The sequence below is a fragment of the Neoarius graeffei genome, chromosome 13 (genome assembly GCF_027579695.1).
Source record: "Neoarius graeffei isolate fNeoGra1 chromosome 13, fNeoGra1.pri, whole genome shotgun sequence".
NCBI lineage: Eukaryota > Metazoa > Chordata > Actinopteri > Siluriformes > Ariidae > Neoarius > Neoarius graeffei.
In genome coordinates, this window is record NC_083581.1 from 60393703 (window position 1) to 60416233 (window position 22531).

Here is a 22531-nt window from a genome sequence, read left to right on the forward strand (position 1 = left end):
GTCTCTGCTAAGGGCACAGGACTACTTCACTGCATCAACGGAAGAATGGACGTGGCCATGTACCGTAAAATCCTGAGTGACAACCTCCTTCCCTCTGCCACGACGCTGAAAATGGGTCGTGGATGGGTCTTCCAGCACGACAATGACCCAAAACATACAGACAAGGCAACAAAGGAGTGGCTCAAGAAGAAGCACATTAAGGTCATGGAGTGACCTAGCCAGTCCCTGGACCTTAATCCCATGGAAAACCTATGGAGGGAGCTGAAGCTCCGAGTTGCAAAGCGACAGCCTCAAAACCTTAATGATCTAGAGATGATCTGCACAGAGGAGTGGACCAAAATTCCTCCTGACATGTGTGCAAACCTGGTCATCAACTACAAGAAACGTCTGACCGCTGTGCTTGCCAACAAGGGTTTTGCCACCAAATACTAAGTCTTGTTTGCTAGACGGTTCAAATACTTATTTCACTCAAAGAAATGCAAATCAGTTTATATCTTTAACATGAAGTTATTTTCTGGATTTTCTTTTTGATCTTTTGTCTCTCACAGTTAAAATAAACCTACCATTAAAATTATAGAACGTTTATTTCTTTGTCAGTGGACAAACTTACAAAATCAGCAAGGGATCAAATAATTATATATATATTATAGGGGCGGCACGGTGGTGTAGTGGTTAGCGCTTTCGCCTCACAGCAAGAAGGTCTGGGTTCGAGCCCCGTGGCCGGCGAGGGCCTTTCTGTGTGGAGTTTGCATGTTCTCCCCGTGTCCGTGTGGGTTTCCTCCGGGTGCTCCGGTTTCCCCCACAGTCCAAAGACATGCAGGTTAGGTTAACTGGTGACTCTAAATTGACCGTAGGTGTGAATGTGAGTGTGAATGGTTGTCTGTGTCTATGTGTCAGCCCTGTGATGACCTGGCGACTTGTCCAGGGTGTACCCCGCCTTTCGCCCGTAGTCAGCTGGGATAGGCTCCAGCTTGCCTGCGACCCTGTAGAACAGGATAAAGCGGCTAGAGATAATGAGATGAGATGTATATTATATTTACCCTTCTACATGTACATAGCGTTTTGTTTTTTTGTCTCCGCTTTTTTTTAATCTGTTTCTCCTAAGAGAGCTAAGTGAAACCGGAGTCAAATTCCTCATGTGTGTTCACATACCTGGCAATAAAACTGATTCTGATATATATTTTAAAAAATTATTATTATTATTATTATTTTTAAGGGGCGGCACGGTGGTGTAGTGGCCCTGTCATCATGCTGTCGCCTCACAGCAAGAAGGTCCGGCTTCCAGCCCCGTGGCTGGCAAGGGCCCTTCTGTGTGGAGTTTGCATGTTCTCCCCGTGTCCGCGTGGGTTTCCTCCGGGTGCTCCGGTTTCCCCCACAGTCCAAAGACATGCAGGTTAGGTTAACTGGTGACTCTAAATTGAGCGTAGGTGTGAATGTGAGTGTGAATGGTTGTCTGTGTCTATGTGTCAGCCCTGTGATGACCTGGCGACTTGTCCAGGGTGTACCCCGCCTTTCGCCCGTAGTCAGCTGGGATAGGCTCCAGCTCGCCTGCGACCCTGTAGAACAGGATAAAATGGCTACAGATACAGAGTGAAACCGGAGTCAAATTCCTCATGTGTGTTCACATACCTGGCAATAAAACTGATTCTGATTCTGATATATTTTTAAAAAATTATTATTATTATTATTAAAGAATAAAACATGCAAATCTGCTTAGTTGGTCCTCCCATAGGCTCTGAGAGAGAGAGAGAGAGAAGGGGAAAGAGGGCGTGGCGATGATGACGCCCCTCCTCCTCCTGCTATTTCCCGTTTGTTGAAGCTTATTCTAGCGGCTCGGACCCGGAGCCTCACTCGCGACAGGTTTCCCAGCTCCGCTCGGTACTGAGCAGCCGGAGAAAGTGAAGTAACCGCTCTGTTAGCCGTTAAACGATCTCAGGTGGCCTGTATGTTTTTATTTGTATGGCATTATAAAGGGAAGGGAGAGAGACAGAGGGTGTGAATAAGTATGTGCACCTTGCACTTGTGAGATGACGCGAGTGGTTTTGTTTGAATGAAACCCTTCCAGTCCAGGATGGATGACTTCTCTCATCTTTTCCCCGACCCGAACCCGTCACTGCACATGGAATCGCCGTTACCGGGTCTCCTCGGTGCCGCTGCAGTGACCGGAAGCGGCTCCGGGATGAGCAGCGCCTTACGGAACGATTTAGGCTCCAATATCCACGTTTTAAAAACCCTGAATCTGCGCTTCCGCTGTTTTCTGGCCAGAGTGCATGAGCTGGAGCGCAGGAACAGAGTGCTGGAGGCTGAGCTGCAGCAGGCTCTGGATCAGTCCCGCTACAGGAGGGAACAAGCCATCCAAACGGACTACCAGCTCCCGTTTGCAGGCCCGCAAGTCGAGAGCAGGGTCCCGGGGAGAATCTGGAGCTCCTCCCAGAGCAGGAGGTGGGGGAGCCGGCTGGAGCTGCAGCCCGGGCCCGGAGTTTCCTGGACGCTCCCGGATGGAGTCGGAGTGCAGATCGACACCATCACCCCCGAGCTCAGGGCCATCTATAACGTCTTAGCCAAAGTGAAACGAGAAAGAGACGAATACAGGAGGAGGCAAGTTCATTCGTTTCAGTTTCTTAATGATCCATACTGAAATTATTCATCCACACTTTTTTTTTTTTTTCCTCCGGTACAGCAGGTGTGGGATCAAAGCCCAGTCACTGTTTACATCCTTCAGGATGGGCGTAGCTCAGGGTTTATACTGCAAAGAAATGCTGGAGACCAAAATTGGCTTAAAAATAATGAAATGAAATGAAATCCAATCCAATTTTATTTATAAAGCACAGTTTAAATAAACACAATAAAACTATACGATAAAATAACACCATAGAACATTCTCATCTCATCTCATCATCTCTAGCCGCTTTATCCTGTCCTACAGGGTCGCAGGCAAGCTGGAGCCTATCCCAGCTGACTACGGGCGAAAGGCGGGGTACACCCTGGACAAGTCGCCAGGTCATCACAGGGCTGACACATAGACACAGACAACCATTCACACTCATTCACACCTACGGTCAATTTAGAGTCACCAGTTAACCTAACCTGCATGTCTTTGGACTGTGGGGGAAACCGGAGCACCCGGAGGAAACCCACGTGGACACGGGGAGAACATGCAAACTCCGCACAGAAAGGCCCTCGCCGGCCACGGGGCTCGAACCCAGGACCTTCTTGCTGTGAGGCGACAGCGCTAACCACTACACCACCGTGCCGCCCCATAGGCTGTCCACTCCAAATAAAATATCTGTGTACATAAAATCAACAACCTACACGGTGTTAAAAGCCTAGGAAGAGTTTTAAAATTAGACAGTGAGGAGGCCTGTCTAATGTGCAGCGGCAATGCATTCCATAATTTTGGAGCTGCAACCGAAAAAGCCCGGTCCCCTTTGAGCTTCAGTCTAGTCTCTTGGGAACTCTCAGGAGCAGCTGATGTATAGGGTGTATAGCACCTCAGAGAGGTACGATGGAGCAAGACCATTTTAAAGATTTAAAAACAAATAAAAGAATTTTAAAATTAATTCTAAAATGGATGGGTAGCCAGTGGAGCAAAGCTAAAATCGGTAAATGAAATGTTTCAACATACAGTAAGCCAGAATAAATGAAACAAAATCAATATTTGGTCTGAGACGACTAAAAAATAGTAGTCTCAGGTAGACTGAGTTGTAGGTTTTACTGAGCATCTTACAGAACCAGACACGGTTCTTCTGGACACTTTGACTGCCACACTCGCTTCTTCATTTTGCACCAAAACCCAGTAACCTTCATTCCATCCATCCATTATCTGTAGCCGCTTATCCTGTCCTACAGGGTCGCAGGCAAGCTGGAGCCTATCCCGGCTGACTACGAGCGAGAGGCGGGGTACACCCTGGACAAGTCGCCAGGTCATCACAGGGCTGACACATAGACAACCATTCACACCCACATTCACACCTACGGTCAATTTAGAGCCACCAATTAGCCTAACCTGGATGTCTTTGGACTGTGGAGGAAACCCACAGGGAGAACATGCAAACTCCGCACAGAAAGGCCTTCGCCGGCCGCTGGGCTCGAACCCAGAACCTTCTTGCTGTGAGGCGACAGTGCTAACCATTACACCACCGTGCTGCCCGTAGCCTTCGTTATGTTTTCTTTTTTAATCTGAAAAGTGGTTTCTTTTATATAGTATGTTGCTCAGATACAAATATTTATTTTCTGTAACATTTTAATTTTGTGCTGGAAAACAAACTTCTGGAACGCTGAAATGTTTTTATCCTGACTCGATAATATAGAAATCTATAAACATTTGTATAAGAAAAAGGGGGGGCTAAGACTTTTGCACAGTGCTGAGAGTGCATGCATATGCATGTGTGGGTTTTTTTTGTGTATATATAATATAAAATTTTTTTTTCTTTTACTAACATTCACTGGATGTGAGAAATCGTGCGCTCTGATTGGCTACTCTACTACTAAGCTATCAGCTCATATACCATGAGTAAAGAAAAACAAAATGGCGGCACGTGTTGCTGAACCAACCAAGACAAAATTAAAAACTCTACTTGAAAACAAAACCCCCCAAAAATACAAAAAAGCAACAAAAGTATTTGATGGCAAGAATGGTATCCTTTTTTTTTTTTTTCAAGAATTATTATTGTCGCATTTTTCAGAAAGTGTTAGTCATTTCACCAGTTTGTTTACATTCTAAGTGGAAATTATTTTGTCAGACGTTTTGTATAAATAATAATAAATAATAAGTTCAATTTATATAGCGCCTTTCTCAAAACCCAAGGTCACTTTACAATTATAGAGGGAAAAAAAAAAAGGCCACCAAATAAAGGTCAGGATGTCATTCCAGTGGTGTAGCAGCCACAGTCCCACCAAAAGGCGCATGAAAACAAGTCCCACACCGCCAGCACAGCCACAGGCAACATCACTCAGAACACCGCGCCATGGATCCACAAAGCGAGCACAGATGCACCGCCACGCAGAGTGTTGGTATGTCCCAAACCGCCTGCACAGCTGCCACGACACCACCGAGCAACATCACTCGGAACATCACACCAAGCACTAAAGCTCTGCTGCACAGAGCGCTGGACAACCACGATATTAAAATGAGCAACAAGCTCACTGCAGTCCAAAGCGAGGAGCACAGGCATCACCCACGGCGAACCAAGGCCTGGAGGGAACCGACACCCAAAACTGGGTCCGGAGCTACACCACAACCAGCGGACAAAACACTCAAACAAAAACAAACATCAAACTACACAAACACAAAAAAACAAAAGAGAAAATAAAATAAAAACAAAAAGCTCCAGTGAGAAGCGGCAGCCAAAATGTGCATGGCGTACTCTCAACCGGAAACAGAAATGAAAAAGGGTCAACGTCCCTTCATAAAGTTTTTATTTATTGAATTTGCAAAAAATAAAAATGCTCTGTTTCTCAAAATCCAGTGAATGTGGATAGAATAAAACCGTTATTCCACTCAATCTCATCGTACATGGCTTGTAGCCAACTCAACGCTACGCGCTTTGTCAGCTCTCGGCTCGTGTACAACCCAATTTCGTGGAATAACTGTTATATAAATTACACAGTACTGTGCAAAAGGCACATGCAAAGTAATGTTGTCGAGCAAGTATGTCTTCAAAAATAATGAAATTAAATGTTTCCACATTTTAAAAAAATATAAAGAGCAATAAACAGTAATAATCAAAGTCTGTGTTTGGGGTGATGACCCTCTGCTTAAAAAACAAAACAAAACTGTAAGGGTACTCGGTAGAGTACACACCTGCCAAGCCCCATACAGTATTCTCACCATCACAAACAAATCATTTGAATTTAGGATAATACTAAGGATGTACACCAGATTTCATCAAAACCTTTTCATTACTTTTTGCGTTATGTTGAGAACAGGCAAAAAAAAAAACCTGGATCAAAATACTTATCCAGATTTGCCTTAAAGTGCCATTCCACCATTGGATGTATTCTCATCTCATCTCATTATCTCTAGCCGCTTTATCCTTCTACAGGGTCGCAGGCAAGCTGGAGCCTATCCCAGCTGACTACGGGCGAAAGGCGGGGTACACCCTGGACAAGTCGCCAGGTCATCACAGGGCTGACACATAGACACAGACAACCATTCACACTCACATTCACACCTACGGTCAATTTAGAGTCACCAGTTAACCTAACCTGCATGTCTTTGGACTGTGGGGGAAACCGGAGCACCCGGAGGAAACCCACGCGGACACGGGGAGAACATGCAAACTCCACACAGAAAGGCCCTCGCCGGCCCTGGGGCTCGAACCCAGGACCTTCTTGCTGTGAGGCGACAGCGCTAACCACTACACCACCGTGCCGCCCCTGGATGTATTCTTTGGCATAAAATACAATATATTTTATGACAACATGACTAGACAGAGAAATCTTTTAGCTTCAAAATGATATATCAAACATAATTTTTTGACAATGACAAGTATATTAATTTTGCGACCAAAGTCACCTACCCTTTTAATTTCCGCGCGGTAGTGAAACGTGATGTCATCGGCAGGTTCCCCTTCTTGTGTACCACGTCACGTGTGACGTGGCACAGATTATCAGCAATGGCGGATAGAACGCGATTTCCACTTGTCGATTGCTGTGCTGATATTCACCATCGACCGTCTCCTTTGGGCATCACTTGCTATTTTCCTTTGCTTCTTTTCCGAAGCTGACAATCGCGTTCTATCCGCCGTTGCTGATAATCTGTGCCACGTCACACGTGACATGGTACACAAGAAGGGGAACCTGCCGATGACATCACGTTTCACTACCGCGCCGTAATTAAAAGGGTAGGTGACTTTGGTCGCAAAATTAATATACTTGTCGTTGTCAAAAAATTATGTTTGATATCATTTTGAAGCTAAAAGATTTCTCTGTCTAGTCATGTTGTCATAAAATATATTGGATTTTATGCCAAAAAAATACATCCAATGGTGGAATGGCACTTTAAAATCTAATCAATGGTTCCTTGGCCCATGGCCCACCTTTCCTCAGAATTTCATCAAAATCCGTTCATTACTTTTTGAGTTACGTTGGGAACAGAAACAAACCGAGGCAAAAACATAACCTCTTCCAACAAAGTTGGTGGAGGTAAAAGGAAAAAAAAGGTGTAATGTATGTGGTTTTATAATAAAATGAGCTGTAGGTTTTACTGAGCATCTTGCAGAACCAGACACAGTTCTTCTGGAGACTTGGACTGTCACACCTCCTTGTATTTGCAGCAAAACGCAATAGCCTTCATTCTGTTTTTTGTCTGAAAAGTGTCTCATCAGTAATAGGCTGCTTTTTACTTGCATACAAACACTTTCTGTAACATTTAATTTTGTGCTGGAAAACTGTTTGGAACTCCTCTATTTTTGTACTGACTTTTTGTAGAGGTCATAAAAAACTCTATAACAAAGTCTGTCATGTATGTTTAAAAAAAAAAAACAGCAGGGTGCCTCAGACTTTTGCGCAGTACTGTATATGCGAGTGTTTAAAAGTGAAATGTTGGCGTATAGTGCAAGAAGACAACAAAGCATAACATTATTTCATTCATTCATTGTCCGTAACTGTTTGATCCTGTTCAGAGTCACTGTGAATCCAGGGCCTATCCCAGGAACACTGGGTGCGAGTAAAAGACCCTGAACTGGATGTTAGTTCATCGCAGGGCACTGGGTGTACACACGTTCACAACTAGGGCCAATTTAGAGTCCTCAATCCACCTACTAGCGTGTTTTTGGAAGGTGGAAGGAAACCGGAGAACCCGGAAGAATCCTGCTCGGAGACTATGAGAACATGTGGGAATCTCTAAACGGACTGTAACTAAAGCTCAGGATTGAACCAGGGACTCTGGAGCTATGGGTTTGCAATGCTGAGTGCTGTATGACTGAGCCGCTCATCGGCAAAAACTTAATAAAATCAACAAACAATAAAAGCATATTTCTTAGTTTCGAAAGTATTTCTGGTCCAACGTACTGTAGTTCTAGACAGTTTTTTATACGTCTGATTTCGTGTTTCTTTCCTTTCTACTAGGAACCGAAATATTCAAATTGACTGTGGAGAAAATCTCTATGATATAATTAAGTTACTCGACAAAATCGAGTCGTACATGAGCTAGTAGGCAACAAGGTGCATAGCGTCGAGTCGGCTATACGTCATGTATGACGAGATTGAGTGGAATAACTGTTTTATTCTATCCACATTCACTGGATTTTGAGAAACGGAGCATTTTTATTTTTTGCAAATTTGATAAATAGTGGAATAACGGTTTTATTCTATCCACATTTACTGGATAATTAAGTTATTCCACAAATTATTTGTCAGATGTTTTTACACAACGTCTGACAAAATAATTGCCGCTTAGAATGTAAACAAACTGGCGAAATTACAGTCGTAATTTGTGAAAAATCTCATCTCATCTCATCTCATTATCTCTAGCCGCTTTATCCTGTCCTACAGGGTCGCAGGCAAGTTGGAGCCTATCCCAGCTGACTACGGGCGAAAGGCGGGGTACACCCTGGACAAGTCGCCAGGTCCTCACAGGGCTGACACATAGACACAGACAACCATTCACACTCACATTCACAACTACGGTCAATTTAGAGTCACCAGTTAACCTAACCTGCATGTCTTTGGACTGTGGGGGAAACCGGAGCACCCGGAGGAAACCCACGCGGACACGGGGAGAACATGCAAACTCCGCACAGAAAGGCCCTCGCCGGCCACGGGGCTCGAACCCGGACCTTCTTGCTGTGAGGCGACAGCGCTAACCACTACACCACCGTGCTGCCAATTTGTGAAAAATGCAATAAGAATAATTATTAAAAAATAAAAAAAGATATGTTCTTACCAGGGCGGCACGGTGGTGTAGTGGTTAGCGCTGTCGCCTCACAGCAAGAAGGTCCGGGTTCGAGCCCCGTGGCCGGCGAGGGCCTTTCTGTGTGGAGTTTGCATGTTCTCCCCGTGTCCGTGTGGGTTTCCTCCGGGTGCTCCGGTTTCCCCCACAGTCCAAAGACATGCAGGTTAGGTTAACTGGTGACTCTAAATTGACCGTAGGTGTGAATGTGAGTGTGAATGGTTGTCTGTGTTTGTGTCAGCCCTGTGATGACCTGGCGACTTGTCCAGGGTGTACCCTGCCTTTCGCCCGTAGTCAGCTGGGATAGGCTCCAGCTTGCCTGCGACCCTGTAGAACAGGATAAAGCGGCTAGAGATGATGAGATGAGATGTTCTTACCATCAAATGCTTTTATTCTATATTTTGTTGCTTTTTTTTTTTTGTATGTTTTTTTGTATGTTTTGGGGATTTGTTTTCGAGTAGAGTTTTTATTTCGTCCTCTGTTGGTTCAGCAACATGCTCCACCATTTTGTTGTTCTTTTAGGGTTGTTTTGGTGGTTGGCAAACCAACTTAAAGGTGCATTCCTGCCACCAACTGGGCTGGAGTGTGGAACAGGATATATTTTAAAGGAACAGTCCACCGTACTTCCGTAATGAAATATGCTCTTATCTGAATTGAAACGAGCTGCTCCGTACTGTACCTGTCTGAGCTTTGCGCGACCTCCCAGTCAGTCAGACGCAGTCAGACGCGCTGTCACTCCTGTTAGCGATGTAGCTAGGCTCAGCATGGCCAATGGTATTTTTTGGGGCTGTAGTTAGATGCGACCAAACTCTTCCGCGTTTTTCCTGTTTACATAGGTTTATATGACCAGTGATATGATACAAGTTCAGTTACACAAATTGAAACGTAGCGATTTTCTATGCTATGGAAAGTGCACACTATAATGACAGGCGTACTAACACCTTCTGCGCGCTTCGGCAGCGCATTGATACGGAGCTCAGATATCAATGCGCTGCCGAAGCGCGCAGAAGGTGTTAGTACGCCTGTCATTATAGTGCGGACTTTCCATAGCATAGAAAATCGCCACGTTTCAATTTGTGTAACTGAACTTGTTTCATATCACTGGTCATATAAACCTATGTAAACAGGAAAAACACGGAAGAGTTTGGTCGCATCTAACTACAGCCCCAAAAAATACCATTGGCCATACTGAGCCTAGCTACATTGCTAACAGGAGTGACAGCGCTTCTGACTGCGTCTGACTGACTGGGAGGTCGCGCAAAGCTCGGACAGGTACGGAGCAGCTCGTCTCAATTCAGATAAGAGCATATTTCATTATGGAAGTACGGTGGACTGTTCCTTTAAGCTATTTCAGTTTCTTTTAAATACTTGATAACAAAGCTGACATTTTTGTTTTTCTCTATTCACAGTATATGAGTGGATATCCTTGTAGTAGAGTAGCCAATCAAAGTGTTCGATTGCTCATATCCAGCGACTGTGGATAGATAATTGGTATTATAAAATGCATCTTGTATTCTTTAATAACTTGTATCCCCACCGTTTTTGCTTTTTACCTGAGTGTCTGGATCTTCTCAGCTGTAAATATTTCCTTATCTATTCTTCTTGACTGCTCTCTTCTGATGTCACATACCGACTTCTCGAAAGCCGTTCTGGAGACTGAACGAGTGACGACAGAACTTCCGTTTGTCTTTTCTGACTATTTTCTGTTCAGTTTTGCCTTCATTTATGCAAATGAATTGTAAAATATCGGCACGTACTCCTTTTTAAATCTAAAAATCATGAGGGATGCTAATGCTTTCATGCAGCTGTAGGCGTTTCATGGTTGTTTAATTGTGGCTTGGATCTGAGAACAGATCATGAAGATAACTTGAAAGAAAATTATCTTCCCTCAGTGAATGAATGGAGCTACTGCATTTGTTCATTCATTGGGACGCTATTGTGTGAAAGGCTTACTGTGTCTTTAAGGCATTTCCTGTCTAGCATGGTGTTTTATATGACTAAATAGCTTGGACAAAGGCCAGACAGATCACACACAGTTTTTATTTGGGTTTAAATATGAGTAATCCCCCTCCCCCCTTTTTTTTAAAGGATTCTTTTATTTTTAATCTTTAGTGTAGTGTTTTTTAAATCAAATAACTTGTATATTTTAAGGTTATCTGGTCTGTAAAGCTGAACTAATAATGCTGTGTGTCACTAACTGGGGGTGTAAAACAGTAGTAATAGGCTGAGAATGTTAGATCGTGATCGCAGAGCGATAAAGTCCACAGTGATCCGTTTCCTGGAACAGACGTTTTCCTGTTGTTCTCAACTCTTCATCCTTTGAGCCTTCAGATAAATATTGCAAATAAAAAAAACCACCACACATTTGTTTAAAATCAATGTTGCTGAAAGTCAACTCCTGAAGCTAGATAGCAACATTAACCTGTTAATGTTAGTTGAAATGTACGTATTTGACAGCTTTAGTTCTGACTTACCATCCTAAATATTGCCAAGTTTTTTTTAAAAAAACTTTCAGAAGGGTCATTTTCTAACATGATCGAAGTTCTACTGTCTGTAAATCCCTTTTATTGGAAACACATTTATCTGCACTGTGGAAGCTCACACAGCGGCACATGTTGGCATGGTGCCAGTGTACACGGTTCTCATCCACTAGCAGCTTGTCGGCATTTAGATCCCACCATTAATCGCAGAAGTGGGACAGTCGATTGCACTTTGGGCTACTGACAGGATTCTTGCATAACTCTGTGGAGGGAAATGACTATCAAGTTGTTGAAGTATTGCTTGGCTAGAACGGCAGCATTTAAAAAGAAATATGTTGAAAGATAATAAAGGACTGCTTTTTTATGTCAGTGGGTTTGTCATGGGTTCATGTGAAAAGAATTCTGAGAAGTTAAAATTCCTAAAGGATTTGATCAGCCGGAAGTCTGTCTTTCATTTATTTAAGACTTATTTAAAACTTCAAAAAGTTCTCGGCTTCACCCGGAAACAAGGGGTGTAACTCCCATTTGGGGGCATAACTGTATACTCTAAAGCCTTATCTTACTGTCCACAAAAACTCAACTGAAGGAAGCAATGAAATTAAAAAGGAGTGATGAGCTTTGAGCTGGCGTGATGTTGCTCCAGGACGATGCGCTCGTCTACACAGTACAGGTGGCAGGGCCAGAAACGGCCAAGTGTGGCTTTGAACTGTTGCCCCATCTGCCTTACTCACCCAACCTGGCACTGTCTGACCTCTACAGTATCTGCTTCCTCCAACTGATATCCCACTTGCGTGGTCGCCATTTTCACAGTGGTGATAATGAAGTTACCTATGCTGTTGAGGAGGATCTGGAGGCTCAAGATGTGACCACCTTCCACAAAGGGATGGCAAAGCTTGAACATCAGTGGACCAGGTCCGTTGAAGTTAAAGGAGACGATGTTGAAAAATAATGCAAGGACAATCTTTCTCCTGTGAAGTTTTCTACGTGAGGCTGAGAACTTTTTGGACTACCCTCGTATAATGTTGAACGTGATTCTGGTTCATCAGAAGGTACAGATTAACAGCATGATTACGAATGTGATAGTGGTTATACAGCAGTTTTATAAATGAGAAATTAATATTGAGTAACTGGGCGGCACGGTGGTGTGTTGCCTCACAGCAAGAAGGTTCTGGGTTCGAGCCCAATGGCCGACGGGAGCCTTTCTGTGTGGAGTTTGCATGGGTTTCCTCCGGGTGCTCCAGTTTCCTCCACAGTCCAAAGACATGCAGGTTAGGCTAACTGGTGGCTCTAAATTGACCGTAGGTGTGAATGTGAGTGTGAATGGTTGTTTGTCTCTATGTGTCAGCCCTGTGATGACCTGGCGACTTGTCCAGGGTGTACCCCGCTTCTCGCCCATAGTCAGCTGGGATAGGCTCCAGCTTGCCCGCGACCCTGCATAGGTTAGGTGGTTACAGATAATGGATGGATATTGAATAACTGACATTTCTGGCACAATATGGCAAAATAATTTGTTTACTTTTGCTCCGTGAACGGAAATAGATCCTGAAGAAGCTACACTCACTGAAAGCACATCAGATAGCTAGCTTACAATGGTTTGTACATTTCTGTTAAAGGTGCATCTATTGAAATTGGCTTCCCTTCTTTCTTTTCATCTTTATCTGATGGACCTTTGTATTTTAAGTCAGAAGTTGTATTCATGAAAAGTGTATGGTTTCCCATTTCCGCTGATGTTGTTAAAGGAGAACTGAAGTCATTTTTAAACTTGCTTTATTTCTTAATTAACGTGTTATTCAATTAACGTTTTTGGTTTTAGTAACCTTATATCATGACTCCTATTGGAAACTAATTGCAATTCAATATTATACTTATCGGCCTATTCGGTTTTTAGCCATGTCGAATTTAGTTCGTTTGGTCCATGGCAGGAGTCGCTTATCTGCACAATCTTCACGAGACTTGTGCGAGACTTCGAAACGTGAAGTGTCAGCGCCGCCATTTTGAAAACTGTTTTCCAAACGAAATATTGCACAAAAACGAGTTTAAATGACGATTACTGCCTACTCTTTCCAAACTTTCCTGATTGCTCTCAAAAACAAAACTTCCGGCTTGATTGCATCAGCATTCAAAAGCGGGCGCGCGCGTCTTTTGACAACGTTGGCAGATGTTGGTCACTTTGATTTCCGCTGTACATTTTACTTCCGTCCTACGATGTCTCGCACAGGTCTCAACGAATCTCGTTTACGGCCATTGCTTTGACATATGGACTGTTTATATTACATAGCATATTTCAAACACTCATAACTTGCTATAGCAGTGACAAAATAGCTATCAAAAATGCATTCCTATATTTAATAAAATGAGAGAGAATTTTGATAAATTTGCCTTCAGTTCTCCTTTTCATACTTTTTTTTTTTTTTTTTGAGTTGAAGCTTTATCAACTTCAAGAGAGAAAAGGAAAATTTCCTTCCTTGTGTAAAAAATGTAGAACTCGCAAGAACGCTCCTAACATGCATATGACATCTTTTTCATTCTAAGAAATCGTCTGCCTTGTGTTTATCATCAAAATGATTAGAAAAAACAAAGTCATGGTCACGTCGTGAAGATCATATCCGAGTTGTCAAATAACCGCTCGGGTATGGTTTGTTTAAAAGACATAATTTTTAATGTCTTGTGGTTGTAATCTACACACTTGGTTTGTGTTAGCAAATTCTTTGTCAGAACATGATCCTGTATACGTTTTTAAAAACCAGTCCATTCCTGAAATAGTTACCACATTCCAAGCCCTGATTCCTTCTGGTTATAGCTTTTGTTCCTTTCCTCTCCCATCCCATCCCATCCCATCCCATCCCATCCCATCCTCCTACTCCTCCCGCTCCATGGAATGCTTTTATCTTCCTGATTGCGTTTTGTCTTTGGTAGATCTGTACAATCTGTCCCCATTTCACAACTATAAAAGAAAATAATACTTTTTTTTTTTTTAAACTTTCCTTGACTAGTTTCTTAATTAACCTATGAAGCATTTGAAATCTGTATGCAAGTATGGCAGTACAGTCCTGCATCAGTTTGGTGTACCACTGGGAAAGGGTGTTCTTCATTCCTTTGCTTTGACATGATAATTTAGCACAGACAGTAGCTCTGTGATTCACAATCGAGCTATAAAGATCTGTGTTCGTGAAGGCTGGGCCTGCTGGGTCATAAGGCGCAAACACGCACACCTCTGGAGGATTGCCTCCTCACCCTGCCATATGATATGGTGACCGCTGTGACTCAGCTTCCAGGGCGGTGGCTGGACACTGTTGGTCAGACAATGTGTCAGACAGTGTATTGTATTGTACGGAGGTGAGGATCCGTGTGAGGTCATTTCCCTAGGGAATATCAGGGAAATGGTGGAAATTGGGGCAAGCTCTGCATTGTATCTTGGCATCTTGGTCTCTGGGATCTTTGACTCTGTGGCTTCCTATTAATATCCAGTCCTTCTGCTTCAAGATTCGCTCAAAACATTTCTTCCATTTTGCCCAGGAGTTCCCAAATTACTATGTAGTAGTCTATATCTTGTATGACCAAAAAAAGATCGAACATAATCCTGTAGTTTATTCCTGCATAAAGCTTAATGCCCATTACAGTGTAATGCTGGCTTTAGAGTGTAGTCTGTCTAAATACTGAGGTCAATCTAGGTGAGTTCAGCCTTCTCCTGGTCTGGAAACAGATGTGAATTTTTAAAAGCCCCTAAGGTCTATGAATGAGCTCCATATACTTTGGCCAGCTATCCATTTTTTTAAAAATCTTTTTTTCTCTCAAACATTTTCCCCCCACGTTCAACATTCAGGCAGATCTCCTTTATTTCGTATTTTAGCTGTAGAACTCCAGAAAGCTTACATGCAATGTAATGTAATGTGCTTCATTTCTGTGTTGGAAGCCTTCTAATTAATTTTTATTAACTGAGAAATTTCATGTCTTAAAGTAATGATGGATGTCATTTCTCTTTACTTAGTTGAGCGGTTCTTGATGTACACTACCGTTCAAAAGTTTGGGGTCACTTTGAAATGTCCTTATTTTTGAAAGAAAAGCACTGTTCTTTTCAATGAAGGTCACTTTAAACTAATCAGAAATCCACTCTATACATTGCTAATGTGGTAAATGACTATTCTAGCTGCAAATGTCTGGTTTTTGGTGCAATATCTCCATAGGTGTATAGAGGCCCATTTCCAGCAACTATCACTCCAGTGTTCTAATGGTACAATGTGTTTGCTCATTGCCTCAGAAGGCTAATGGATGATTAGAAAACCCTTGTACAATCATGTTAGCACAGCTGAAAACAGTTGAGCTCTTTAGAGAAGCTATAAAACTGACCTTCCTTTGAGCAGATTGAGGCTACGTTTACATTAGACCGTATCTGTCTCGTTTTCTTCGCGGATGCACTGTCCGTTTACATTAAACCACCTGGAAAAGCTGGGAAACGGGAATCCGCCAGTGTCCACGTATTTAATCTAGATCGTATCTGCTCCGGTGCTGTGTAAACATTGAGAATACGCGGATATGCTGTGCTGAGCTCTAGCTGGCGTCCTCATTGGACAACGTCACTGTGACATCCACCTTCCTGATTCACTGGCGTTGGTCATGTGACGCGACTGCTGAAAAACGGCGCGGACTTCCGCCTTGTATCACCTTTCATTAAAGAGTATAAAAGTATGAAAATACTGCAAATACTGATACAAATACTGCCCATTGTGTAGTTATGATTGTCTTTAGGCTTGCCATCCTTCCACTTGCAAGTAGTAAGTGATATGCGCTGGGATCACACACACAGCGGCGCAGTCCCGAATCGTGGCTTGTGCACTTCACTCGCGCGCTGTGTGAGCTGCGCAGGGCCGGAGTGCGCACCCTCCAGAGGGCACTCGCTGTTCAGGGCGGAGTGATTTGGAGCGCAGGATGCCTGCGGAGCCGAGCGTATCCGTGTATTGGTGTTGCTGTGTGCACAGCTAACGGTTTTAGTGTAAACGCAAATCGTTTTAAGAACGTTAATCTGATGATCCGCTGATTCGACGTAATGTAAACGTAGCCTCAGTTTCTGGAGCATCACATTTGTGGGGTCGATTAAATGCTCAAAATGGCCAGAAAAATGTCTTGACTATATTTTCTATTCATTTTACAACTTTATGGTGGTAAATAAAAGTGTGACTTTTCATGGAAAACACAAAATTGTCTGGGTGACCCCAAACTTTTGAACGGTAGTGTAATATGGGTTACTACAGTTGTGGAATAGGGCTATTTACTGTATTTTTATTATTTACTCTCAGAGGTGGACAAAGTACCCAACTTCATTACCTAAGTCAAAGTACAGATCCCACTGGTCAAATGTTACTCCGATACAAGTGAAAGTTGTCCAGTCAAATTTTTACTTAAGTTAAAGTACTGAAGTACTTGCTTTTAAAAATACTTAAGTATTAAAAGTACATTTTCTGTCAATGCATTGTTGTATTATTGTCACAACCAAAGACAGAAATGTGAATTCACAAAATGAACGCATGCTGTGCCATCATGGTGGTTTAACGTGAAGCTAACTAGTCAATGAAGCTCCACCTGACATGCTAGCAAACTCTTTTCAAACTCTAAATCATATTGGGTAGCTAACACTACTAGAAAAGAAAGATTTCTACATTCTGTTTATTTGGCAGGATTATGCTAAAACATATTTCTGAAAGGACTTGATAAGTTAACGTTATTCATGTTAGCGTAACTCCGTTTTTACATGCTAACTAACAGTGTCCAAGTTAACTAGCTATGTGTTAACGTTAGCCGTGGACAAGGCTATGGCAACTTGGTGGGAAAATCCATAGAAAGTCATTTGACTAACCAGACTGTATCGCGATTGCAACGTTATCGCTAGCACTAAAAGCACAGACAACTTCGTTGCAAGCGTTCTCTTGGAATAAAACATTTCTATACCTCAATATGCTTCTGCAGGTTGGACAGCAAGTTTTTGTAGGCCGTGATGTGGTTCGTTTTCGGCAAACATTTAAAACAAAACTGATCTTTTAATCCTCTCCGAAAACTGAAACATGGGTTCTAGGTATGCCCATGGGTGCATGCATTATTCCCCAGAAGAACCTCCTCCTTCCATTCTGCCATCAGCTGATCATGTTAAATAATGCTGCGGAGAAATCGTTGAACTTGATTTTATCCAGTCTATGGACGTGACATGACTCTAGTAATTACTCAGTGTCACCTGTGAAAAAAACAATCATGTTTTAGAAAAGAAAAGGAAGAAACATCCACTTTCAAAGCCGCTTTATAGTAATGAGTAACGAGGACCTTGATAGAAATGTAGTGGAGTGAAAAATACGATATTTGTCTTTCAAATGTAGTGAAGTTAAAGTCATAAGTTGCCAAAAAAATTAATAAAGTACAGATGCTCAAAAAGTGTACTTAAGTACAGTACTCAAGTAAATGTACTTTGTTACTGTCCACCTCTGTTTACTATTAATGTTTTATCTCAAACATGCGTATTAAGAAGGCAAAAAATTGCACTAATTAACTTTTGATGAGCCAGACCTGTTAATTGAAAAGCATTCCAGGTGACTACCTCATGAAGCTGGTTAAGATAAAGCCAATAGTGTACAAAGCGACGTTAAGGTAAACGCTGGCTACTTCGAAGGATCTAAAATATGAAACGTTTGTTTTTAACACTTGTTTACCACATAATTCCATATATGTTCCATGTGTTATTTCACAGTTTTGACATCTTCAGTATTGTTCTACAATGTAGAAAATGGTTAAACTACAGGAAAACCTATGAATGTGTAGGTGTGTCCAAACGTTTGGCTGGTGCTGTAAGTAGAAGTGGTCAGTGTGATGAAAACCAAGCCTGTAATTTCCGGGTTTTAGCAGCAGTTGGTGTTTAAGTGGAATTCTGTATTGAAACGAGAGCAAATTTATGTTGCTACTTTTATCATCAAACCCCAAGCTGGCTTAGTTGTAGGCGTGTCTGCCTCTCAATTGGGAGATCGCGAGTTCTACTCGCGGTTGGATCATACCAAAGACCATCATAAAAATGGTACCTACTGTGGTCTGGCAAGGCATGCTGCAATACAGATGTGAGTAGGGAGTCAAACTTTTGCAGTTACCAGAGGACCAGCCCCCCACTGTAACCCTAGCTGTATAGGCAAGAGGCCGAGGTCTACTGAAACCGAGATCGGTGCCGCCCGATGCGCCTTAACGGTCTGGTTAGTACTGGGATGGGAGCTGTAGAAGAGCCTGGGAAGACCAGGTTCTGGCGTGGGAAGGACTTAAGACTTTTTGTCAAGACCTTTTTTTTTTTTGCCACAAACTTTAAGCTCTTGAAGGTTGTAGTCTCTACTGGTTATTCCCATCCATGTATACACATTTCCTTATGGTAATTTTGAACAAGAGAAGAAAAATTGGACCGCTGTACTACAATGAACTGGAGCAAAATATATTCAGTAGACTGAGAAAGTTCATAGCATGTCATCTTTAGAGGTTACTACTGAGTTTTGTTCCAAAAAGTTAGTTCATGGCAAGAAAACCAAGTCATCCCATGTGTTTACTTCTAAGCTAATGGAGAAGGTCAGTTTGGTTGTTTGCACTGTGAGACAAATCACTTGTGAAAGTAGGCAGTTCTTAGCTAGGTTTAGTAATAAAGTACCAGAACTTTTAGTGAAAGCTAAAAGTCTGCCTTGTGGGACTATAGGACAGCCTAAAGGAGACCCAGCACAGTTTGTTTGTATGTCATGTATGTTATGTATGTATAATAAGTGTGTTAGAGCAGGGACATTTCTTGAATAACTGCAATTAATGTGTAATTTGACCAGGAGTTCTCACACTTGAAAAGAACTGTGTTATGTGCCATGTCCAAAGATCAACAATAGAAGATAAGCTGGTGGTTTTCAGGGTGTTCAGTCAGCAACTTGATGACTTGATTGTACACACACTGTTACGCTTCAGTCAGTCCTGATTACTATGTTGTTAGCGGGAAAGAAGAATCATATCTCTGCTTTACTCATCTCCATGTGAAATAAGTCAGTGATCCCAATCACTCCTAGTTATTCAGCAAAAGCCTGCCAGTTTTTCCGAGAGATGACGCTCTGTTTTTTTTGTTCTGTGTTCTTTGCATTATGCTGGGGTCCTACACATGATTGAGTTTCTTCAAAGGCCTATTCATGAATGAATTTACTTGAACTGAGGCTGTTGTTTAGTGAAGTAATTAAGCAATAGGTTCTACAAAAAGAAAAATCCAGCAGATAACATGCAGAAAGTACGTCAGTATATCCACAATGACATACTGAGATCTCATTCTCATCTCATTATCTCTAGCCGCTTTATCCTGTTCTACAGGGTCACAGGCAAGCTGGAGCCTATCCCAGCTGACTACGGGCGAAAGGCGGGGTACACCCTGGACAAGTCGCCAGGTCATCACAGGGCTGACACATAGACACAGACAACCATTCACATTCACACCTACGGTCAATTTAGAGTCACCAGTTAACCTAACCTGCATGTCTTTGGACTGTGGGGGAAACCGGAGCACCTGGAGGAAACCCACACAGACACGGGGAGAACATACAAACTCCGCACAGAAAGGCCCTCACCGGCCACAGGGCTCGAACCCGGACCTTCTTGCTGTGAGGCGACAGCGCTAACCACTACACCACCATGCCACCCACATACTGAGATGAATTGAAGAAATCTATGTGACTCAAGCAAATGTGCTAATGTAGTGTATATAATCTGCAGCTGTATCTCCTGGTCTTTTCCAATCAAAAACCATCCAGTTTCGGCAAACCTGTGCTCACCATCACTACAAACCCCTTTTCTTGGCTAACAGAAGTGGAACATGATGTGGTCCATCCCACCACAGGGTTTGGCGTGCGATGCGTTCTGAGATGCTTTTCTGCTCACCACAGGTGTAAAGAGTCATTACTTGATATGAGGAGGGAGGGGGATGGTGGATATGTGATTTATTTAAAAATGAGCACAGTTTCGCAGACTCCCACTCAAGGGCGGAGACTGGGGAGGTGGGTCGCCCACCTCTGATTTTATTAGAGGGCATTAATTTAAAAAAAAAAACTTTTCATGATGTAGAGACTCTCCAAACAGTCGACTCTTTCAGCCTTGCAAGGTTCAGGATGAGTTAAACCATTAGATGGCAATTTGAGCCATTTTCAACCCATAAAATGCAGATTTTTTTTAAAATTTAATAAAAGTGGTAACACCAGCATTGATGTTTCATCACTGTACAGTTATATCACTCAGTTTACAGCTCAAAAAAACACATCCGAGTGTGCAGTACCTCTTTAACAATGCTCTTGCACCTGCAGAATTGCCAGTTGCTAGATGTTTTTTGTTTTTCGCACCATTCTGTGTAAACTCTTGCACATGAAAATCCCAGGAGATCAGTAATTTCGGAAATACTCAGACCAGCCCGTCTGGCACCAGCAGTCACACCACTGTCAAAATTGTTCCCCACTCTGATATTTGATGTGACACTTTTGACCTGTATCTGCAGGAGTTGATTCATTGTGCTGCTGCCACATGTTTGGCTGATTGGATAATTACAATGAATGAGCGACTTAATTCCGTATGTAGCAACCATGTTTTGTCACCCACCGTATTTAGTTTTCATGTTTTCCCTACTCTATCACAGATAATAAACATGCACAATGTATAGTCTATGTTCCTTATATGTGCTATACACACAGTGTAATGTGGACTTTAGGGTGTAGCCCGTCTTGAAATATTGATCTCTGCCTTCTCTCTTATTCTGGTAACAGATGTGTTTCTAAATGGCCCTAGAGATTATGACTGGCATTCAGTCCAGGTTTTTCACTGATTTCATTCCCTTTCCATTTCTCTATTGCATATTGTTCACTGTCATGCAAAAACAGCCCATTGGACATGAATAGAAAGGTGAATAACTGTTTAGCAAGGTTTCACACATCAGACACTGTATGAAGATTATAACACTTGTTTATTAATGGGAATGCACTCAACCAAAATCAAGTGTCGATATCAAGATATTTATTGGTCTGAAACTTTGAAATTGTTTGTTAGCAGATTGGATGTGGTGTATTCTGATCCACTGGTGTTTCATGCTGTGTGTTTTTTGGTTTTGGATTTTGCTGTTGTCAGTCATTGGGGGGGAAGAAATGTGCACAAACGGTAAACAATAAAAATACAGTAAGTAGCCCTATTCCACAACTGTAATAATCCATATTAGGTCAAGAACTACTTGACTAAGTAAAGAGAAACGACATCCATCATCACTTGAAAACATGAAGTATCCCATCCATCCATCCATCCATCCATCCATCCATCCATCCATCCATCCATTATCTGTAGCCGCTTTACCCTGTTCTACAGGTTTGCAGGCAAGCTGGAGCCTATCCCAGCTGACTATGGGTGAGCGGTGGGATACACCCTGGACAAGTCGCCAGGTTATCGCAGGGCTGACACATAGGCCAAGTTTACATTAGACCGTATCTGTCTCGTTTTCTTCGCAGATGCACTGTCCGTTTACATTAAAACGCCTGGAAACACCGGGAAACGGGAATCCGCCAGGGTCCACGTATTCAATCCAGATCGTGTCAGCTCCGGTGCTGTGTAAACATTCAGAATACGCGGATACGCTGTGCTGAGCTCTAGCTGGCGTCGTCATTGGACAACGTCACTGTGACATCCACCTTCCTGATTCGCTGGCGTTGGTCATGTGACGCGACTGCTGAAAAACGGCGCGGACTTCCGCCTTTTATCACCTTTTCATTAAAGAGTATAAAAGTATGAAAATACTGCAAATACTGATGCAAATACTGCCCATTGTGTAGTTATGATTGTCTTTAGGCTTGCCATCCTTCCACTTGCAAGTGGTAAGTGACGCGCATGCCCGATATGCACTACGATCTCTCACACAGCGGCTCAGTCCCGAATCACTGCTCATGCACTTCACTCGCGCGCTCTGTGAGCTGCGCAGGGCCGGAGTGCGCACCCTCCAGAGGGCACTCGCTGTTCAGGGCGGAGTGATTTGGAGCGCAGGATGCCTGCGGAGCTGAGCGTATCCGTGTATTGGCGTTGCTGTGTGCACGCGAATCGTGTATTGGCGTTGCTGTGTGCACGCTAATCGTTTTAAAAACTTTAATCTGATGATCCG

The 22531-nt window shown here is 42.8% G+C and overlaps 1 protein-coding gene across 2 annotated transcripts in view; it reads left to right on the forward strand.

Moving 5' to 3' along the window:
• The first annotated feature begins 1852 nt into the window (after positions 1-1852).
• iffo2a (intermediate filament family orphan 2a) overlaps positions 1853-22531 on the forward strand; it is a 75038-nt gene continuing 54359 nt past the window's right edge. For both annotated transcript variants that reach the window (XM_060938233.1, XM_060938234.1), the window contains exon 1: positions 1853-2598. In XM_060938233.1, the coding sequence (XP_060794216.1) occupies positions 2051-2598 (548 nt within the window). In that variant the 5' untranslated portion in view covers positions 1853-2050. The remainder of the gene's footprint in view (positions 2599-22531) is intronic.